Source organism: Carcharhinus amblyrhynchos, chromosome 18, assembly GCF_965287045.1.
Source record: "Carcharhinus amblyrhynchos chromosome 18, sCarAmb.v2.hapA, whole genome shotgun sequence".
Classification (NCBI taxonomy): Eukaryota; Metazoa; Chordata; class Chondrichthyes; order Carcharhiniformes; family Carcharhinidae; genus Carcharhinus; species Carcharhinus amblyrhynchos.
Genome location: NC_137341.1, coordinates 18,457,737 through 18,481,239, shown reverse-complemented (window position 1 = coordinate 18,481,239; position 23,503 = coordinate 18,457,737). Strand labels below are relative to the sequence as shown.

The 23,503-nt window shown below is 41.5% G+C and overlaps 2 protein-coding genes across 7 annotated transcripts in view; one reads left to right on the top strand and one right to left on the bottom strand.

Moving 5' to 3' along the window:
• The window catches only part of tmem184a (transmembrane protein 184a), a 37,050-nt gene extending 25,501 nt beyond the window's left edge, over positions 1 to 11,549 (top strand). For both annotated transcript variants that reach the window (XM_080206457.1, XM_080206456.1), the window contains exons 5-9: positions 530 to 605; positions 4,692 to 4,783; positions 7,642 to 7,811; positions 8,995 to 9,192; positions 11,297 to 11,549. In XM_080206457.1, coding sequence (XP_080062583.1) covers positions 530 to 605; positions 4,692 to 4,783; positions 7,642 to 7,811; positions 8,995 to 9,192; positions 11,297 to 11,541 — 781 coding nt within the window. In that variant the 3' untranslated portion in view covers positions 11,542 to 11,549. The remainder of the gene's footprint in view (positions 1 to 529; positions 606 to 4,691; positions 4,784 to 7,641; positions 7,812 to 8,994; positions 9,193 to 11,296) is intronic.
• Positions 11,550 to 15,589: 4,040 nt separating this feature from the next.
• mettl4 (methyltransferase 4, N6-adenosine) overlaps positions 15,590 to 23,503 on the bottom strand; it is a 52,461-nt gene continuing 44,547 nt past the window's right edge. For 2 of the 5 annotated variants that reach the window (XM_080206450.1, XM_080206454.1), the window contains exon 2: positions 15,590 to 17,207. In XM_080206450.1, coding sequence (XP_080062576.1) covers positions 15,596 to 16,894 — 1,299 coding nt within the window. In that variant the 5' untranslated portion in view covers positions 16,895 to 17,207 and the 3' untranslated portion in view covers positions 15,590 to 15,595. The other 3 variants (XM_080206455.1, XM_080206451.1, XM_080206452.1) reach the window with 3 other exon arrangements.

Sequence of the window (23,503 nt, the reverse complement as noted above, 5' to 3'; positions counted from 1 at the left end):
CACCTACATTCTACACTAAAATTACAGACTTTGAAGACTTCATATTTAAATCACAACAGAGTGCAATTATCTAAACACACAATTTTAAAGTGTGACTAACGGGACTTTTCAGTGCATTTTGCATTGAACAAAATGATGGCCAAAAACCAAAACAGATGTATTTCTCTGTTTTAATAAAGCCACCAACATTCCTCATGTATCAACCAGCATATCAGAAATGCTGCCTAATGGGTTTAAAACTATGCCTGAAGGAAGGGATTTCAGGCCAACTGCAAGCAATGTACTGAGTTAATAGGAATAGGTTTAGGTTAGGTATTATTCAAACACTCCATGATCTCTCGAAAGGGATTCCACTATACAACTATTTTGCTGGGTTTTCCATGTCGTGTTTTAATCCTAACCTAATAATTTGTATTTTTCTCACTGTGAAGTGGTAGCGACATAATTATATCTGAATAAGACGTTGGATTTACAATTTATTTGTATATAATGTTCCATCTATTTGTTTACGTTTTCATCTCATCCCCAGGTCCAATTGTATGTATGGAACATGCTGTCTGATGGGTATGACCTACTCCATTGGATTTTTACGGTTTTGTAAACAGGTGAGATTGTGAGAAGTCTGAACATTGGGTTTATATGTTTGGTGTTGATAACAGTCAGTAGCAAGTTCTGTTTTCACTTGTATCTCTTGGTTAACCAGTTTTAACCCATTGAAGAGCATGTGCAATAGCTCCAAAAAGCTGTACCTGAATAGTAAAAGGTCATTTGATACATCAACTGCATTTTATGCACAGGCTACATACAGTCTACAGCAATAACTTGCATTTACATAGCACCTTAATGTAGTAAAATGTTCCAAGATGTTTCACAGGAGTGTAAGCAAATAAAACACAACACAAATCCACTCAAGGAGATATTCAGACTGGTGACCCAAAGCCTTGTTAAAGAGGTAGGTCTAATGGAGCATCTTAAAGGAAGACAGAGATGGATAGGGTTAGGGAGGCAGTTCCAGAGTTTAGGACCGCTGCAGCTGAAGGTCCAGTTGTGGAGTGAAGAAAATCAGGGATGCGTAAGAGGCCAGAATTGGAGGAGCTCTGAGATCTTGGAGGAGATTACAGAGATGATGAGTCATGAGGCCATGGAGGAATTTGAACACAGATGGGAAAATTAACTGCAAGACATTGCAGGACCAGGGGCTACTTCAGTATTGTCTAAATGAATTCACTAAGAAGCAGCCAATTGGCTACAGCGATATCTGCTTTAGCCATGTCAATTATCATTAATTTTAGTTGAAAACATCTTACACACAATACAAGTAAACATATTGCATTTGTACATCTACCATTCAGTGACCAAAGAAATCAAACACTCACTGATCAAAAAACTCAGATGCTTAGTCTATTTTCAACCAATAGATATATAAAAATGTTGAAGGTGGCATGTATATACATGAGTATGTATATTGAGATGACTTCTCTATTCATTTACTATTTATTTGAATTTCCCATATGGCTAGTGTCTGATGTACTGTACTGTGAAGACCTTATCATTAACTCATTCCTGCCCCTTTAATAATCAGCAAAAAATCAATATTGGTTCATAGTCCTAAAATATTATCAGAAAACATCTTAGAACATGAATCTGTTGTTACACCTTCATTATTCATCCCCAGCCTGCTTCCCTGGACAGAAAACGTTTGCTTCAGGAGCCATTGGTCTCCATGCACCATTCGATTATTTTCATCTGTACCTATCCTTATAAATACTTCTGAATACAAAAACTACTGGAAACAGTCTGATCAGGATACATCTGAGGAACGAGAAAGAGAATTAACATTTCAGGTTGACGATCTTTCATTATCACCTACCCATTCCTGACTAAAGGCCTATCCAGTTCCTTTCTGAAGAAATTAATAGATTGAACCTCATTGTTTTAAAATGGCACAGTTGGTCAATTGCCTCACTCCATCCACTTCCTTTGAGACAAAGGAACAGGAGAAGCCACTTAGCCTCTAGTGCCTACTCTTCCTATTCAGTTCAAAAATGGCTAATCTGTGCCTCAAACTCCACTTACCACCTTTGTTCCAAAACTCTTGCCACCCATACCAAACAACTTTGATCTCTGTCTTGAAAATTTCAGTTGACCTCCAGCACTCGCAGAAGAGAGCATTTCATATTTCTATGACTGTGTCAAAAAATGTTTCCTTTGCTCCAGAATGGAGAAAACTCTGTGGTTCTTTATTCTAGATTCCCTCTCAAAAGGAAATAGTTTCTCTGAGGGATTCAGTAGAGGAAATAGTCATTTTAAGCAAGTTGATTGGATCACCTCTCAACCTTTTATACACAAGCCAGATTCATGCAAACTATCCTTTTAATTTTAACCATTTAATTTTACCATTCTGATGAATCTACACTGTATACCCTCCAAGGCCACTATATGCTCATTCAGAAAGCTGGTATAGACATGATGGGCCTCTTTCACATTGTAACAATTTTGTGATGCTCCCTGAGGTGTGGTGCTCACAGCTGAATGCAGTTCTCAAGATAGAGTCTGACCAAGGCTCTGTACAACAGCAATTTTAGCAAGCAATATAGCAGAACTTCTTTTGTTCAAATCACTGAGATAAAGTTTAACATTCCAGTAACGTTTTTGATTACCATTTTGTATCTTGCCCTAACTTCCATTGTACGTACTGAGACACCCTTGCTCCTCCACAATTTCTCATCCTTTCAAAAAAAATTATTTTTCTTTATCAGCCAAGTGGTCATGCTGATGTCCACCATCCACTGTTTCTCCCATTTACTTAATTTGTCCATGTCCTTTTTTAACAATCTGGTCTGTAAATTACTCTGCCTGAAACTTGGTGTCATCTGTTAACTTGGTTATATAATTCTGTTCATTCAAGTTATTCACAAAGATGATCAAGATCCAGAACAGATCTTGCCACCTTCTGTCAAGGCACCCAGTTAGTGTGGACCTGCCCTTTAGAGTATCCTTGTTTATATATCATCTCCTTGATTTTGAGTGCATTCTGCTGTACAAAGTCGATTGTTACTGTGTGATGCTGATAATGTCAATCATACCTTTTGTTGAATGATGAAATAGTATATCCTTAACCCTTGTATAAGGTAGCATAGTGGTTCTGTTCCGGGACCAGTAACCCAGAAACCTAAACTGAAAACCTAGAAACAGGACTTCAAATCCAACCATGTCAATCGAGGAATTAAATTCCATTAAATAACTGTGATGAAAAGCTAATATCATGAAACAGCTGGAGTGTCATAAACTCCCATCTAATTTACTGATGTCATCTGGGAGAAGAACTCTACTGTCTTTATCCAGTCTGGCCTATATATGACTCCAGATCCACCACAGTATGGTTGACTCTTAGCTACTCTCTGAAATGGCCTAGCAAGCCAGTCAGCATATTCAAGAAAGTGGCTCACCACCAACTTCTCTAAAGGACAATTGGGGGTGGACAAAAAATTTTGTTCTTGCCAGTCACATCCACATGATTAATGATAACAAAACACAGATCTAAAGATCTTTTGGCTCTGAGTGCAGAATGTGTTAACAAAATGATCTTCACCTGTAAATGGGTGCTATAATTGACCAGAGTCCCTTGGCTGATGAGAAGATTCAACCAGGATACTATTACTCCCCCATCCACCTTCAGTTGCTCCCCACTGACTCCTGTTGAAAGTGTGCAGTTGTGGGCATTGGATGAGAGGCAGGATTGGATTCAATTATGAGGGACAAATCCCCACTGTGGAAAAGGCAGCCAACACTCTTTAGACTCCCATGGCCACAGATTGGGCATCAGACAGTGACTGGAACTGCCTGGTCCTGCGTAGTTTAACTTGATTATTCTGCCATGCTCAGCAGGTAACATTCTCTTCTGAGTCACAAGTTCAAGGTTCAAGTTCCACCCTCACAGACTTTAGAAAATTAAATGACACTTGCAGTGCAATACTGAGGAAGTGCTGCACCATTGTCTTTTGGATGGAACATTGAATAAAGGCCCTCTTAGATATAGAAGACTTCATTCATGGTACTATTTTAAAGAAGAGCAGAGATGTTCTATCTGGTGTCCTAATCAATATTTACCACTAAGCTGAGTGATCTGATCATTATTACATTACTATTTGTAAGGCTGGCTGTGCACAAATTGGCCGTCACATTTCCCACAATGGTGGCTGCATTTCAAAAAGTACTTCATTAGTTGTGAAACACTTAATATCATAAATAAAAACAAAAAATGCTCCCAAAACTCAGCAGGTCTGGTAGCACCAGTGGGGAGAGAGAGAAACTGAATTGTTTCTAGTCCTATTCTTCAGAGCACTTTGTCATTTGAAAAGTGCTAAAGAAATGCATACTTCTTTGTTCTTTCTTCTAGTGATGCAGTATTTCCCAGGGAGAGAACTCTTGTATTACCTGCTCGCATATTCTTCTTTTCCTTGTAGGGAAGTGCCCGTCGTGTGCTTTGATATATTTCATAGAAACAAGAACTTTTCTTTCCGCAGGCAAAAGGAGAGGAAATTGACCCTCCCGTTCTGATTGCATTGTAATGAAATTGAGAGTGTTTTTTTACATAGGAAAGTTGGCAATTCATCTGTATTAGGGATTTTAAATTACTTACTGCTTTTGTGCCTTGTACTTAACATATATCTGCTGTCTGCCTTCCCCAGGCTACCTTACAGTTCTGTGTGATTAAACCTCTAATGGCAGCCATCACGATTATCCTACAAGTGTACGGCAAATATCATGATGGAGATTTTGAGTAAGTTGGTGTTTTGTTTTTGAATCTCTCTCTGAATGTATGCTGTGCCTTTTTATTGTTAGGAATGTTAAAATCTTTGCTCCATTAATGGATGTAATGTGAAAAGCTGTTTTAGATAGTATGCTGAGGTCAATGGGAGTGGAAGCATTTTTCAGTTAATAGCCATCTCAGTTGGATTCAGCTTCCTTTCATAAGTTACACGTACACCCAGTGGATTAGTTCTCTATTGGTATGTAGAGCAATAGAGAGGTTTCCTCCTTGGAAGAGCATAACTGAGAAAACTTCCTACAGTACAGTACAAACTTGGTAAAAGCCAGCATCTCCACCTATTTGGGGCTACACAGACTTCTTTTTTGTTTGTGTACTGTGTAAGCTATCTGACTTATACACCTACATAAGTGGAAGAACAAGTACTGCCTAACCCTTGGGTGGACCTTGGTGCCCTTGATTTGGTGAGACCATTTGATCCAAAAATATTGCAAGTTGTGAACTAAGACTGTCTGCGTTTATTAGCATCTGGTTCAGTGTGATAATAACCAAGCAAGCTGGGAAAAGGTGACTTCCCAACGCTCCTAACCACAGGTAATGTGTGACCTGGAAAGGTGGGAGAGGAATAAAAGGCATCAGGCAAAAATAATACATAATAAATATATAAACATGTGTTTTAAAAAATATTTACATGTATAATATTTGTGTTTTTATATATATGTTATATAGTTAATGTTTCTCATTAGTACAGCTTTAGTCAATTGTTCTTGGCCATGTGGTTTGGAAACTATCTGACTCCAAGTAGAATATAATAAATCCTTGTAAGCCAAGTAAGATTCATTAATGAACCTTGTTCAACAAATCAGCCTCTTTAGCAAGAACATGATGCTAATAGGCTTTAAAGCTGAGCTATGTGTGACATAATTCTACCAATCTCTAATGTAGAATAGGAACATGTTACTTAGCCTCTCAAGCTTGTTCTGCCATTTAATTGAATCATGGTTGATCAGTATCACAACTCCAGTTACTCCTCTTGGTTTTGTAACTCTTAATATGCTTGCCACACAAAAAACTTTTCCAGATTTGATTCCTTGCATCAACAGCTTTTTGGACAAGAGAGTTCTAAATTTCCACAACCCTGTGTGAGAGGAAGTATTTTCTGAAATTACCCCTGAATGGTCTAGCTGTAATGTGAAAACTTCTGTCTCCTTTTTCAGGTCTCTCCCATCAGAGGAAATAATTTTTCTTTCTGAACCCTACCCGCACTTTTGGTCATCTTAAAAACCGCAATTAGAAAGCCTATGTTAAGTCATTTCCATTTTGCAGCAGGCTTGCATATTTTGAATGAAATTTCCCTCCATCATTTTTTATTGCAATAAAATGGTTTAGATTGCAGCTCTGAAGCCAAAGAAAGGGTGTAAAGACAAATGATGGGGAAATGCACTTAAGCAGCTAGGCCTCAGGAGCTGTCACTAACGCTGCAGAAAAGAGAACAAGACATAAAGAATAGCCACTTCAATGCCAGGATGAGTGGATGTACAGACACAAGACTGTGGAAGGGTCACTGAGGGACAAAGTGGGACAAAGCCATAGATCAATTTAAAGGACAGCTTGAGGAACTTCAGGTTGATTCCAAGCAAGCATTGAGTAGAAAGAAATTCCCTTCCGAGGACAATGTTTACTGGCAGGGAGTTAAACTTATGGGGGTTTGGTGAACCAGTATCATTGCTAAATGGAGATACCTGGTCCCTCCAATGGCCGTGGGTACAGATCAGCACCATAGCTCCCAAATGAGCTTCTGAAATTTCTTAACTCTCTCTACTGTTTTAGGATATCAAGAAATCAGCTGAGGTTGAAATCCATTCTTAATAGTTGCTTTTATTGACAAAACATGGCACTTTGAAATCTGTGTAATTTTAATCAGTAATGCAATTCAAAATGGCCAAATTCTTCTCCTTCAAGAGACTGAGGAGTTAATTCTCCTTTGACATCCTCCTTTGTCTCTGTTTCTGGTCTTGCTCCTCAAGCATGCTAAAATTGTTTTTATATTGTTTTTGCAGGTTTAAAAAATCTTGGCTGATTTATGGAAGTCTAGCTAGGCAGCTGCTTTATCTTTAATCCCATCCCTAATCTCTGCAGAAGTACATAACATCTTAGTTAGCCTTTAACAGCCTGAGACAGTAATATCTTTTGAATTCACTAATAATCCATGGTTTCTAGATCACATTTAGCATTTCCTTTAAAACTAGTAAAGTCCATATTGAAAAGGCCAAAATTCTTAAAAGTGGAATATCCCAATCTGTGCCATGCTCTTGTCGAGCACAGATTGGCATGGGGAAAGTCTGAACGAGTCTGTCCAAGGAAATCCAACACACATAAAATTCCTATAATGCAGAAGGAACCCATTCAGCCCATCAAGACTGCATTGACTCTCCAACAGTGCATCTTACCCAGGCCCAACCACATCCTATCTCCATAACCCCATATATGTTTACCCTGCAAATCTCCCTAACTTACACATCTTGAGAAACCAAGGGGTAATTTAGCATGGTCAATCTGCCTAACCTGCACATCTTTTGGGCTGTGGGAGGAAACTGGAGCACCTGGAGGAAACCCACTCCACACAATCCCCCCAAGGCTGGAATCAAACCTGGGTCCCTGGCACTGTGAGGCAGCACTGCTAGCCACTGTGCCGTCCTCTTATTTGTCTTACAAGTGACAATAGCAAAGGTCTGAAAGGTGGACCCTAGGAAATAGAGAACCCCTTGGGTGGACCATAAAGATGGGTTGAGTTAAAAATTCATTTTAAACAAATGATTGGAGGTGGTGAATCTTTTTGCAAGCTAATTATGTACATTTAATTTCCACAGTGTGAGAAGTGGATACCTTTATATCACCATTATTTATAATATCTCTGTGAGTCTTGCTCTCTACGCATTGTTCCTCTTCTACTTCGCCACCAGTGAACTCCTCAGTGCATTTGATCCTGTTCTGAAATTCCTGACAGTGAAATCCGTTATTTTCCTCTCCTTTTGGCAAGGTGGGTAAAATGTCTATTTTAAAAGTCAGTTGAGTAAACATGACAACAGTGACACCTTAAAAATGAAGGAGAGGAACCTTTTGGTTTAAAAGAAGTAATGAATAGAATAATGGAACTTAGATAGACAAATCTCCATGAACTGATGGTTTCCATACCAAGGTATTAAAGGAAAGAAAATTGCAGATGTCATTTTTCAAAGCCTTTAAATGCAAGTATTGTGCCTTTATAGATTAGGCAAATTGTAAATGCCACTCAATTATCCGAGAAGGAGGGGGGGGAGGGGTCAGATGATTACTGGCTCATCAATTTAATATTAACTGTGAGGAAGTTACTGGAATCTATCGTTAAATGTATAATTGACTTTGCATGTGGACAAATGTCAGCTGAATAGAGCATCAATGTGGAGTTGTGAAAGGTGATAATGTCTGACTATTCTGGTTGAATTATAAGAACATAAGAAATAGGAGCAGGAGTAGGCCATCTAGCCCCTCGAGCCTGCCCTGCCATTCAATAAGATCATGGCTGATCTGTCGTGGCTCAGTTCCACATTCCCGCCCTCTCCCCATAACCCTTAATCCCCTTGCCTATCAAAAACCTGTCAACTCGCGTCTTAAAAATATTTAGCGAGGCAGCCTCCACCACTTCAATGGGCAGAGAATTCCAGAGATTCACCACCCTTTGAGTGAAGAAGTTCCTCCTCAACTCCATTCTAAACCGCCCCCCCTTTATCTTGAGGCTGTGCCCTCTAGTCCTAATTATCTGTGATGGTTACTAGAATAGTGGGTTGTCCTAATTGGCTTCGAGAAGACATATGGTTAGTTTCCAAATAGAGCTTTATCAAAAGGGATATTATACATCCCATTGCTACTATTTGAAGAATAGAACATCCCTCAGGCATCCTGGTCAATGTCTTTTCAATCAAGTGCAATTAATTTGTTATGCATTTCTGCTGTTCATGGGGCACAGTTGTGCACAAGCTGGTGGCTGTTAGCCAATAATTAACTGAACTTTAAAGCAATTTGCAAATACAATGTTTTGAGATGTTTGAGAATTGTGATGAGGCACTATATTTAAATTGTATTGTTTTGAAATAAATTTAGAATTGAAAGAATGTTTTCATTTCTGTTAATGCAGCGCATGAGTTGTTGCATCTCTAATGTGGATTGGATCTATATTTCCTTAGGAATGCTACTGGCAATCTTGGAGAAATGTGGAGTGATCCCAGAAGTCCAGATCATTGATGGCCATGAAGTCAGGGCGGGGACAGTGGCTGCAGGTTATCAGAATTTCATCATCTGCATCGAGATGTTCTTTGCTGCTGTTGCCCTTCGCTATGCCTACCCTTCCCAGGTGTACAGAGAAAAGCGTACAACCACACAAGGTAGGAACATCTATTCCAAAGCTCCAGCAGCTGCTGAAGGAATATACGTAGTGCTAAAGTTAACTGTTTGGCTCCTCAGATATTCAGAGCAGAAGGTATCTGGTTCAGTTCAAGGCAGAAGATTTAGATCACTGTTCCAAGCTTGGATACAGTAAGAAGTCTGACAACACCAGGTTTAAGTCCAACCAATTTATTTGGTAGTAAACTCACAAGCTTTCGAGGTTAAACTCTTCGTCAGGGAATGGAGAGTTCTGGCCTCAGTGGGATGTTGGACTTAAACCTGGTGTTGTCAGACTTCTTACTGTGTTTACCCCAGTCCAACACTGGCATCTCCACACCAAGCTTGGATAGCAGGTGTCCGCAATTCATTTAGTCTCTGCTCCCTGAGCCAAGGCAGAGGGAAAATCTCTGATTGCTGCCTCTACTTTTTGAGAGAAAGTAAAGGGAATGAATGTTGGGTGAGAAAAGTATTGAGTTTGGCTTTGATGTGCATTGTAGTTCAATAGCCTGTCAACGTTCAATAGCCTGTCAACATTCAATGTCCAGGGCTCCTCTTGCAGAAAGTGACTACTTGGTCAAAATACCAGAGGTGCCCAAGGAACCATTCATTCCAAAACAATTCCTGTGCCTTTAGAGAGAAGAGAAAATTAGGAGAAATCCAAATTGTTATTTATGTATACGAATTTATTTATTTAGCACCTTTCACAGGACAAGGTACTTGATTTGTTGCTCATTCTTTGTCCTCAGTATGTTGGGACTGGCTGGAGGAGCCATGAGGACACTGTACTTCCAGAGTCTTGTACATGCCAGACACAAGCCCTACTCAGAAAGCAGTATGGTTCTGAGGAGAAACATGCATCATGAGTTGCCCACACATGCACTTTCCAAATGCTGAGAGAATTGTTTTTCAGGACTGTGTTAACTTTTCATATTTGTCCTCAATTCTGGAACTGAGTCTTAACTGCTCTGCTTGTGAAACAAATGACCTTGAACCTCTCCTTCTCTTACACCCATTATCAATCATGGAAGAATATCACTGAGGCCAATGTTCTTGTAATTGATGGGTGACAACTGTAAGGTTAATATTTGTGAACATGCAGCTGCTAAACAAATTCTGTTTTTGTATACAAAAGCATTACTTTTGGCATGGTGGTACAGTGCTTAACATTACTGCCTCAGCGCCAGGGACCCGGGTTCTATTCTTGGCTTGGGTCACTGACTGTGTGGAGTTTGTCCTCCCTGTCTCTGTGTGGGTTTCTTCTGGGTGCATTAATTTCCTTTAACAGTCAGAAAGACGTGCTGGTTAAGTGCATTGACTATGCTAAATTCTCCCTGAGTGTACCCAAACAGGCACCAGAGTGTGGCAACTAGGGGATTTTCACAGTAACTTCATTGTGGTGTTAATATAAGCCTATTTGTGACACTAATAAATAAACTTAACGTCTTGAAGAAAACAGTAGTTTTTTCCAATAGTTTTCCTTCTACCTGAAGGTAATGATCCTGGGGTGATAGGCGCCTCTAGTACCTCATTTGACTGTCCATTGACCAAGTATGGGGTGGGGTGAGGGGGAGGCGTTGTTGGGGGTCTCATGAGTTTTTGACTTGAGGAAGTATGCAATCTTTTTGGGAGGGGCGGAGGGAAGAAAGGACACAGGAACCCTGCAAAGGAGCTGTCAACCTTGCCTCCCCCTCCCAACCCCTTTCTGTTTAGCAGCAGCAGCACGCAAAGCCACCGGGCTGCTCGCCTTACCTCCTCTTTCTTCTGTAAAATTGTGGTTGATGCAGATTGAGGCCCTTAAGTGGCAGGTTTCAATACGCCCAAGGGTGAGCATAATGTCTGATGTACTGCCCATCCAATGTCATATGGGAAACAGGGCGGGGGGGGGAGGGGTGCGGGGCGTGGAGGTGGTGGTGTGGGATGGTGGTGGCAGAGATCAGGTTCCCACCTTCAATTACACCAGTTGGTAAAATTCGCCTGTGTTTTAATTCTAACTTTCAGAGGAATTGGATTAGCTTAGGAAAGAGAAAAGGCCTGAGATGCTCCAAAGCCAGTAAGCCTGATTTTTTTTTTGAAACTCACTTGACTTAACTCTGTTGTCCATAGGTAACACAGCTCCCATGCAAAGCATATCCAGTGGCCTGAAGGAGACCATGAACCCGAATGACATTGTGCAGGATGCGATCCATAACTTCTCCCCAGCCTATCAGCAGTATGCACAGCAATCAACCAAAGATGAAGTGACACCCAGGCACAACGGCCATACCTTGCCCCGCACATGCACCCATGTTACAGGCCGTCGAAAGACCGGGGAGAAGATTATCCTCATCAGCTCTGAGGATGAGCTGTAGACTTGAGTAACTGTTTTGTTTTAAAAACAGAAGTGAGATGCTGAAGGGGTGCAGTGTCCAGTCTTTCTCATGCATCCTTCCAGGCATCAGGAATCGTTCCATGCTCCTCCTTTTTGGGAATCAGGCTGTGATTTTTTTTTTAACAAGCTGCTTTGACTTGAAATGGATTCCTGATTCTGAAAGAACAGTGTGGAGGCAGATTGTAGCAAAGTCAGGGAATTTTACTGTGAGTAAACCCAAAGCAGCTGCAGGCTTACACTCAAAATACACTCATGATCTCATGTCCGCAAGCAGCCTCTCGTGTGCTCACATCCTTTTGTACACATTCTTCTGCTCATACTCATCCTGTTGTGCATGAATACTGTGTGCATTCAATCATGCATACACAGATACAGACAGAAACACTGATCAGTTCTGTAGATGTTTCATTGATGTATGATCCACCCAATGAATTTCCCACAACAAATGAAAATGTATCAGCCAGTTTTTGAGCTTCTTGAGGTTTTCTCCATACTCTGTGTAAAATCATTGAAGGATAGACCAATTACCCAAGGCTAAAGCTTCTAAGTATCTGTTGTGTTTAATGCTAGATCTTGCAATGCCTATCAAATTTGTTGCACCAAAAGTATTTGATTCTTTTTTCTCAATATCCTCCCACTGTCAACATTCTGGGGATCATCATTGATCAGAAACTTGACTGGATGTGCCCCATAAATACTATGGTTACAAGAGCAGAAATTTGCAACTGGGAATTTTGTGGCAAGTAACTCAGTTCCTGATTCTGCAAACCTCATCCACCATCTACAAAGCTTAAGTCAGAATTACAATGAATAACTTTCCATTTGCCTGGATGTGTCCAGCTCCAACAGTACTCAAGCATAACGCAATATGGGATCAAAGCTGCCTACGTAATTGGCACCCCCATATATTCACATATGCTAGCTATATAAAATCTACAAAGGCTGAATACAGCAACTGATTAAAGTTATTTCTACCACCTAGAAGGATGAGAGTAGCAGCAGCAGGCACAAAAGAACACCACCAACTACATGTTTTCCTCCACATCACACATGTTTCTGACTAGGAACAATATCACCAGGTTGTGGGAATAGCATCACCAAACAGACTGCAGTGACTCAAGAAGGCAGCTCACCACCATGAATATCTTGTGTAGTTAGGATAGGCAATAAATGCTGACCTTGCCTGTTCAGCTAACACCTTGTGAATGAATAAAAGGTTGTTCTGGCTGAAAGAGAAAAATACAATCTAGAGAGCCAGATTCAAGATCCCTAACAGTTTACATAGTAATGAGCAATGTAAATACAATAAGGAAGTACAGCCTCATAGCGCAAGTTATTTAAAGAACTGGAGTACTTAAAATTTAGATGATCACACATGCATTAAAGGTTTGTGGGGAAGTGAAGGAATAACGAATGTGTGTACTGACCCTTACCTCCTCTGTAAGTCAGAGTGTTTTGAGACTATCTTTGTTATGAAGCGACTGGACTCTGTCTTAATTTGTGTTTGCCTATTTCTTAACCTTTTGGGACTATTTGCTGCTGTTTTGATATTTACATCATTTCAATGATAGGATTAATGCAAGAATACAGTGAAGTTAGGATTCTCCTAACGTAGTTCACTGAGACTAATCTCTACAGATTTTACTGATTATTGAGATAGCAATTTGCAAAAATGTTGTTTATAAGTTAGCATATTATCCAGCAAAGAATCCAGTTACACCAGCAACCAAGACTTACATTGTAACTGCTAATCCCCAGCGGGCGCTCTGCTTATTCCTTGAATGAAGGCCCAATCAGCACCTTTCCTCTGTCTCGCTGAACTATGCTCAAACTTTCCTTAAACTTTTCTTCCATCCAAATAAAGATGTTGCAATGGCATAGGTCCAACTAATATTTGCCCGTTTTGTAGGATTTGTTGAACATTTCTTATTCAGGTCCTCTTCTTCAACTTTTTTTTTCTCCAGGTACATTGATGATTCTATTGATACTGAAGTGCTCTTGCCCTGGAAAATTTTTTTCACTTTGTTTCCTATCTTCACCCTTTTCTCAATATCACATGATCTATCTCCAACTCTTCCTTTCCTTGACTTCTCAGCCTATTGTCAGAAATTATGCCCATCCACTAATGTTCATTATTAGCACACTGATTCCCACACCTGCACTTCCTCACAACCTATGCTCTAAGGATTCCATTCCATTCTCCCAGTTCCTCTGTCTATCTGACATTCCACAACAGTGCTTCTGAGATGTTGTCTTTTTTTCTTCACTGAGGATTCCCTTGACCAATGTCTGCCACATTTCCCACACCTCCACCTCTGTCTAGAGCCTCAATTGGGTTCCCCGTGTCCCATTCTTCCATCCCAAAACCTCCGTACGCAATTTTTTTCCTGACCTCCAGTGTGATACCGCCACCAATCACATCTTCCCCTCTCTACCTTTCGGCATTCCAAAGGAATCATTCCACTGTGACACCCTGCCCCACTGACGTCACCCCCCCAACCCACCAACACCCTGCCCCTTCCCAAGGCACCCTCCATGCAAACCAGTAAATGTAACGCCTGCCTTTTTACCTCCTCTCCTCGCTGTTCAAAGCACCAAACATTCCTTTCTGCTGCTGCAGTGATTTACATGACTTTCTTTCAATTTAGTAAACTGCACTTGCTGCTCACAGTGTGGTCTCCTGTAAATGCAGATTGGCTGACCGCTTTGTCGGACACTTTACAGTCTGAAAGCATGACCCTGAGCTTACTGTAACTTGTCATTTTAATTTTCCACCCTGCTCCCGTTTTGACATCTTTGTCCTTTGCCTAATGCACTGTTCCAGCGAAGCCAGGTGTAAGCTTGAGGAACAGAACCTAGTCTTTCAAAAGGCACTTTACAGCTTTCTGAACTTAACATTGGACCATAATTTCTACACCAAATTGTTTCCTTTGCTTGTTTGGGTTTTGTTTTCTTACTTTTGCTTTCAGTTACAACGCACCACACTCTAGACATTTGTCTTTCTTACGCCATCTCTATTCCCTTTGGCCTTGGAGAACTAACTTGCCTGTCATTCAACCTCTCCTTTCACCCTAATTAAAACCTTTGTCATTGTCCCACCAACCTCTTGCTCAAAGCCTATTGCATTTCTAACTTTTCCTAGTTCAGATGAAAGGTCACAGAAATATATTCTCATTACAGCCAAGCGTTATGTGGTTATAGGTGACGGCCATTGGGTAGAACCCTCTCCTTTGAGTCCAAAGGTTGTAAGTTCAAGCTCCAACTCGGATTTATTCACGTAACCTAGGTTGACGCTCCAGTTATTCTTGGAGGTGTTGTCTGTGGAGAGATGTTGGATGAAACCCCATTTGCCCCCCCAAGTGGATGCTAAATGTCCCATAGCATTACTTCAAATAGCAGTTCTTCCTAGTGTCCTCGCCAACATTATTCCTCAACCAGCATCAAAAAAACAGATGACCTGATTCATCGTATTGCTGTAGAGGGGATCTTGGGTTTAAATTGGTCGTCATGTTTTTTTTTGTTTACATATCCAATTCAGTGACTCATCAAGTGAGACATTCCTGATCCAAGCTGACAAGACAGGGCTCTCACCTCCTGTCTTGGGCTTGATCTACATGATCCAAGCTGATTGGAGTAGGCATAGCTCCTCCTCCAAGGCTTGATCTCATTTGCATCTTAGCCAAAAGGCCGAGATGCTGCTTTTAAAAATCGCTTCAAAAGCGGCAATAAAATGTAACCTAATGACTCAACCAAGCACAGCATGTCGATACTACACTTGATCTTAGTCAACTGTATCCCATTAGCTGTACTTTGGGATATTCTAAGGCTATGAATAATGGTATATAATTTTAAATCTTTTTGATACAAATTAAAATTCAAACAAATCTCTCCCTGCAGAGAATGGGGAAAAATGGGTTTAAAAAGTTTTTATTAATTATTTTTCCAAAAGCAGAATAAATTGGCCCTTGATTCTTTTTAATTTCCCCAAAGTGAAGTATTCTTAGTAAAAGCCCACAGTTGTTCCACAAACACGGTTAATAAGAGGCAGGAACAACCGGATCAGACGGTGAACAGCAGCAGCTGCTGTCTCCTTCCATTGTGTCAAGTTCCTGGAAATAGTCCAAGTGCTGAAATCGCAGTACCTCATTTCCCCAGCTGGTCCATCCAGGCTGCAGGTTTCGGGCAAACAGCTCCAGGCACTCAGGGTTGGGTCTGGTCAATCCTTTCAGCACCTCGCCCAGTGGCGGCTTGTGAGAGTGAAGAACACAGGGAACACTAACCAGCAGCTTGTTGTTGGGCACTGTGACTGTTTTGGTGATGGGTTCTCCATTCTGTCTTTCTGAGTTTCCTTTATACCTGCCCAGGACCAGGATCTCATAGGGTTTTTTGTGGGTGGAGTCTAAAGGGACCACAAACTCTCCATACCGGGTTATCTTCACCCAATGCCACTCAGCAACTACCTCAATGGACCAGCTAGGGTACAGTTCTTCCCTGACAAAGTGTAGGTGCTTTTGCCGATTGGTGACCCAGCTCACCACCAGACAGCCTGGAGCAGAGAGTGCCGGCACAGGAATCTGCTGGATCTGCCAAGGGAAGAGGTAGCTGTAGCCTCTGCTCCTCTTGACTGACTTGTTTTCCCAGGGTGGATCCAAAGTAATCACATCATATTTTTTGTAGCCCAAGAGGGGTTCCATGCAGGAGATGTCTGATAGAAGAAAACTGGAATGTGGTGGGAGCAAGTACTTCTGCCCCATTAGTGTCACAATCCTGGCACAATCCGAATCATTCTCAGTCAGGCGGCCAAGCAGGTTCAGGTTTTCTGTGGATTCTGCCTCATTCCTTATCACCTGCACGGGCTGGTGCTGTTCCTGTACCATTTGCTTGGCCATTGAGCAGAGTTCCACCAACATGGAGCTGGCAATCACTGGAGTGATTTGTTTCTTGGCCCTCTCTCCTCCAGCTGGTGCCCTTGTGTTAGTGTCTTGCTCCCCCACCTCCATACTTTGCCCAATCAGCTTTCTGGTGCCATTCCAAATGGCCTGGCTGACCTTCTCATGGTATCCCTGTGCCTCCAGCTCACCCTGGTTTGGTTCACGACTCTTCCTCTTGCGTTTCCTGCCTTTCAGTCTTGAGTCTCCACTCCCTGGCTCCTGCCCTCCTGCTTTCTCTGAGTCAACAATGTGGGGCCTCTCAATGTCAAAATATTCTGCCTTGAAAATGTACTGGTGATACCGGGTGTCTGGTGGAATGTGGTGGCAGTATCGATATGACTGGTTGATGTAGGCTAAATGATCCAGTAGCCATCCTACAGAGTCACTCTTTACCACAGACATCACTCGCAATACTTGAAGGAAGTGTTGAGCTGGTTTGAGTATCTTCCTGCATCCACCTGCTAACTCACCTTCCTTACCCTATTTCTCCAGCGTTAACTTGCCCTCTTATCTTCCCCCACTAACTCATCTCTCCACCATAAATTTTTAAACTGTCCCCTTCTCCTTTACTAAATGGCATCTCTGTCTTCCTTTAATTGTTCTCCCTCTCCTCTGCCTTGTTTGAAAGGTATGCAAAGGAACTGGTTCAGTAGATCATTAGTTGTGGCAAGTGAACCCACAATCTTCAGACATCCAGGATGAAAATGAGGGAAATCTGTGGATTAAACCAAAGAAAATGTTTTTAAATTTTGTATTAAGACTGATAAATGAATATTGGCTTCAGTGCTGAGGAATTAATGTAGTTAATTTTAAAACGCACCATAACTATTCCATATCCCACATGGAGATTTCCATGGTTTAAGTCATTATCACTGAGAGACGTACTGACCACTGAGTTGTCATCAAAGTCACAGTAATAATGTGATTCACTCAGACCCTGAATCCTCTTCCATTCGTTACTCACTGTCCATACTTCAGCTCCATGTTGGGGAACAGTTCTTCCAACGTCTGCTCCCATCCAATCATCCTCATCAGAGACCAATATTGTGAGCGCTCACCATTGTCACTGGGAGATGTGTTTTCAGACTGTGCTCTACTCTATATGGCTCTGCCATTTATAATTATGTAAATGTTCATCAAGCAGCTGAAACAGGTATTGTTGCAGCTGACCAATGAATGGCTGCTCAGTCACACTGATTTGAAGTTCATATCTCAGAGGATTGGGCAGAGAAGGTGACAGTGATATCTCCCTGTATCTTTAACCTTCTTGCAGAGTTCAGATGGGTTCCTTCTGTACAAGGCTAGTCACTCTGCAAATGTAGCGTGGAGTGAAACTGAGCTTCAGTTTGGGGGGATGCAAGACGGCAAAGTCTTGGGAGTGAAATGCTGAATATCAAATAGTCAAGTCTCAATGATGGTGTGTCAGAGTTTGACATGAGTTCAGCCTTTCTCTCAGGCCACTGCACAATGCCTTGCTCCAGTGAATTAACTTACAAGTGCTTTATGCCAGTGCAGTACTGAAGGGCTGCTGTACTGTCAGATGCATCATATTTCAATTGAGACGTTAAACCAAAGCACCATCTGCTCTCTCGGGTGGTTATAAAAGTCTGAGGCCACTTATCAACCAACTCTGGAACAGTTTCTTCCCCACTGCCATCAGACTTTTGAATGGACCTGCCTCACATTAAATTGATCTTTCTCTACACCCTCGCTATGACTGTCTGCACTCTCACCTTTCCTTCCCTATGTATGGTACCCTTTGTATAGTGTGCAAGAAACAATACTTTTTGCTGTATACATGTGACAATAATAAACCAAATCAAAAGATCCTATGGCACTACTAAGAAGAGTGAGAGTCACCTTGTTGGTCCTGACCAATAATTTATCAACCATCAATAAAAACAAATTATCTGGGCAATTATAAAAATATTACATATGGAACTCACTGACAGTTGATTTTAAAAGGCACCAGAACTATTCCACTGTGTGAAAACTGGCTGCTGCATTTTCTGATTTCATAGAATCATGTAGTACAGTAGGAGGCAGTTTGGCCCTGACTCTCCGAAAGCGCATCTCAGCCAGAGTCCCTGGTGCTGTAAAGCAGAGTGCTTGCTGCTGTGTCACCCTACTTTACAATAAACTTAAAAAACACTTCATTGGATGTAAAGCACTTTGAGCTGTCATGAGGCAATGAAAGGTGCTAGATACAAATCTTTTCTTTAAGCCAGCTAAGTACTTTTGAAATAGCATTGTTGTAGAGTAGGAAATGATAATCACTCAGAGGATTGTGAATATTTGGAATTGTCTACCCTAGAGAGCTATGTATGCTCAGTCATTGAATATATTCAAGAATGAGAGTCAGAAGGGAATTGAGGGATATGGGGATAGTGCAGAAGGTGGAGTTGAGGTAGAAGTGCACTCATGATCTTATTAAATCACAGAACAAGCTTGAGGGGCTCCACATATTACTCCAATTACTTAGAACATAAGAAATTGGAGCTGGAGTAGGCTATTTGGTTCTTTGTACCAACTCTATCATTCAACAAGATCATTGCTATCTTTTACCTCAACTCCACTTTTCCACACTATCCCATAATTACCACAGTACCCCGAAATCTTATCAACCTCTGCTTTGAATATATTCAAAGACTGTGCGGCCACAGCTCTCTGGGCTCAGGCTGATCCCTTATTCTCAGACTGACTCTGTGTCCTAGATTATGTTCTAGAAAAGGACAAGGCTAGGGCTGTGTGGATACCTCCTGGATCTTGTACAGCATTGCTCGTTTGACGAACAGTGACTCACTGTAAGATCTTGACTTTTGCGAGGAGAGTGAAGTTGATTCGGGTTACCCAAAGAATACTTTACCTTTTCATTAATTATACAGTTACTGGCTTGATAATTATTTCAGAAACAGCTAAAATAATTGTTTCTTTAAAGTCACAAAAAGATGCTCAAAAATCAATGGAACAGTACTTGTCCCTCCTGGAAAAACTTCCCCATTTTATAACAGATTTTAATTTTAAAATAAAGTAAATGTTTCCACTGGCAATGAAATTGTCTCCCTCCCTGCTGGACTCCTCTGATTACTGATGACAGGGGGATGGGATTCTCCATATATTCAAGAACATTGAATCATCGGAACAGTGGGCAAAGTCACTCTGCAACTTCAATATTTTCTTCTTACTGTTCAAATGTTTGGGTAGTAATACATATGGTCATGGGGATAGGGCCTGGGCAAGATAAAAAGGTGGGTCAGTGCAGACTCAATGGGCTGAATAGCCTTCTTCTGCAGTGTAAGGATCCTATAAATTCTGCCAACATTTCCCATTCAGATTTACTTTGTCAGTTGTCATGATGTAATTGTGAGCTCTGACCACTAACTAGTTTGACTGAGATTCTGCAGTCTTTGGGAATAGGGGAATATGGATCCCTGGAAGGGTTGGGGGTTTTCATTTAGATGGACAGCATGGTCAGTGCAGGCTTGGAGGGCCAAAGTTGCTGTTCCTGTGCTGTAATTTTCCTTGTTCTTCAAATCAACCCTTGCTTTTTTCTTCATAATGAGGGAGGAGGGATATTCATATTAAGCAGCTGACAAGGCTATGTTACCCATGAAGTTGGGGAGTGGATTAGGCTGTGGTAAACTTAAACCTGTGTAACAACAAATATTGTCCTGTTTAGTGTCTCACCCATTTTTGTGTGCTTTTATTTTCACTTTACAATGATTCTGTACAAGCTGCTGGTTCTGACAAGGGGCACTTGACCGATGAAAGGATTCAAATTCCAAATTTACTGTGTCCTGATAGAGCATTGAAATAATTTTATAAATACATAGAAATGCATTTTTAAAATATGTGCATGATCTTGCTTTCTAATTTTTGTGTTGAATCTTGCTAATTTTAATAAAAAAGTGAAAAAATATTTGAATTTGATTGCAGGCACTTATTGAATACTTTTAAAATGTGGTCTGTTGTGATGTAGAAAACCCAAGAGCTTTGTACACAGCCAGACTTCCATAAATAGCAATGTGGCAATGACTAGATCACCCGATCTAGGTGATGACAAAGATGAGTGGAAAAGCAAATTGCACAGAGGGTGTGGAAAGTCTGCAGAGGGATCTGGATAGGCTGAGCGAGTGGGCGAGGACCTGGCAAATGGAGTATAATATTAGCAAGTGTGAGGTTATCCACTTTGGCAGAAATAATAGTAGGAGGGATTACTATTTAAAGGGCGAAAAGCTGCAGCATGCTACGGTGCAGAGGGACCTCGGGGTCCTTGTGCATGAGTCGCAAAAACCCAGTCTGCAGGTGCAGCAGGTGATCAAGAAGGCAAATGGGATGCTGGCCTTTATAGTGAGGGGGATAGAATATAAAAGCAGGGAGGTCTTGCTACAACTGTACAGGGCACTGGTGAGGCTGCAGCTGGAGTACTGTGTGCAGTTTTGGTCGCCGCACTTGCGCAAGGATATTTTGGCCTTGGAGGGACTGCAGAGGAGATTCACTAGGCTGATACCGGAGATGAGTGGGTTGGACTGTGAAGAGAGAGTAAATAGACTGGGTCTGTACTCAATGGAGTTTAGAAGGATGAGGGGGGATCTTATAGAGATGCATAAGATAATGAAAGGGATGGATAGGATAGAGGTAGAGAGATTCTTCCCGCTTAGAAAGGATAGCAGGACTAGGGGATACAGCCTCAAGATAAGGAGGGGGGGGGTGCAGTTTAGATCAGAGTTGAGGAGGAACTTCTTCACTCAAAGGGTGGTGAATCTCTGGAATTCTCTGCCCGTTGAAGGGGTGGAGGCTACCTCGCTAAATATTTTTAAGTCACAGGTAGATAGGTTTTTGACAGACAAGGGAATTAAGGGTTATGGGGAGAGAGCAGGAAAGTGGAACTGATCCACTTCAGATCAGCCATGATCTTATTGAATGGTGGGGCAGGCTCGAAGGGCTAGACGGCCTCCTCCTGCTCCTATTTCTTATGTTCTTATGTCGGCTGAGAACTAAAGATTGATCAAGAACACAGGGAGAATGCTCTGCTCTCTGACACAGTAACATGAATATTTTAATAACCACCTGAGAGGGCAGACAGGGCTTCGCTTTAAATGTCTCATCCAAAGCTGGGGCACCTCAAACATTTCAGCAGTCCCTCAGCAACTCACTGGGGTGTCAATGTGAATTTTGTGCTCAATTCTCTTAGAATGAGACTTGAACACAATCTCCTGTCTCAGAGTTTAAGAGTGGTCTCAGCTGATTCAAGTGTGTGTGGCATTTTATAGATGTGTCTCAAAGGGCAGCAATATGCCAGGCCTTCTGGTGTAGCAAAATATTGAGAATTACAGAATCCAAACTGGTAGATGGTGTTTACAAGTCATTCATGATCTAATGGAATGGGAGGACAGAATCGAAAGGCTAACTGGCCTACTTCTGTTCCCATGTACCTTAGAATCACCTACAGTGCAGAAAGCAGCCATTCAGCCCATTGAGTCTGCACCGACTCTCTGACAGAGTGTCTTACCCAGGCCCTCTTCCCCCACCCTATCCCCATAACCCCACACATTTACCATGGCTAGTCCATCTAATCTACACAAGGGCAGTTGAGCATGGCCAATTCACCTAATCTACAATGGGTTTTGGGTTTCCATATATTAGCCTTTGAAAATCTCTCCTGCTAAGTCAAAGTGTAACTTCATCCTTCACTACAGTCCAGTATAAAAGAAATATGACACTCACATCAATCTCCGTACAATGATTCTGTGCCCAAATCTCCTCTTTTTGGTTCTCTGCTAAGAAACTGGAATTTAATAGGACACAAACCTCAACCAGTGAAATGAATTAACACTTTGGCCAGACTTATCAATTCCTCACCCACTTACAGCGCAGCTCTCGACAGGAACTTTAACCTTTAAGAGGAAGTTGCATCATGAGCTGATCCAGTCTGCACCAGCAAAAAAAGGGTTTAACTAGTGCAGGAGAAAAGGCTGAATGATATTCAGACGGCTGTGCCCAAGGGCTTGTGATTTACTCTGTGAAATTGCCTTCTGATGCTGATTGGTTCCAAACGTTGTTTGATGACTAACTGAGAGGTTAGGAACAGCAACTCCATAGAATCTTACAGTACAGAAGGAGACTGTCTTGCCTATAATGCCTTTGCTGACTCTTTGAAGGACCTACTAATTAGCCTAATCCCCCCCGCTCCCCCTGTTCTTTCCCCACACCTCTACAACTTTCTCCCTTTGAACTATTTACCAAACTCTTAGAAAGTGATTATTGACTCTTTGTGACCGTTTCGGGTAGGGCTTTCCAGATCATTACAATGTGCTGCGTAAGATAAAAGTTTTTTCATCTTCCTTCCAAGTTCTTTCAACAATTATCTTAACATCATGTACACTGGTTACCGAGCCTCCTCCCGATTTGCGTTAATATAGCACTTTTAACGTAGATTCAGAATCCAGTCCAGCATTGGGTTGCTTGATCTCTGCTGCTGAGGTATTGGCTACAGCGAGGAAGAGCCAGTCAGACCCTGATCCCTGGATCACAATCCAAAGACCCTTCTCCTGGATAGAGGGTGTCAATGAAGCCAAAGTCAGTGTGACTGCACACCCTAGTCAAATAGCCAACCTGACCCCTTGGGAGAGCTGCCAGAATACTTGTAAAAGTGGTAATGTGTTTTCATTTTGTTGCTTTTGGATGGCAGCTATTCAGGATCCTGTCATTCATAACTCCTTTGGTCACATCTTTTGCTTCCTTACTTTTCCCTTCATTATTTCCTTTCACATTACACTATCAACCTTGTTTTTATGTAGTCTCTCCAGCACTTCAACCGATCACAGACCTTCCTACTTGTTCTTCTTTTTCTCCTACCCCCTCCTTATTTAAAATCTATTTCATTACAAACTTTTTCCACTTCTGATGAAAGGTCACGTCTGAAATGTGAACTGTTTCTCTCTGCACAGAAGCAACCTGACCTTTCTTATGAATAATTGGCATCAAGGTGTAGTACTGCCAGGTTCCCGC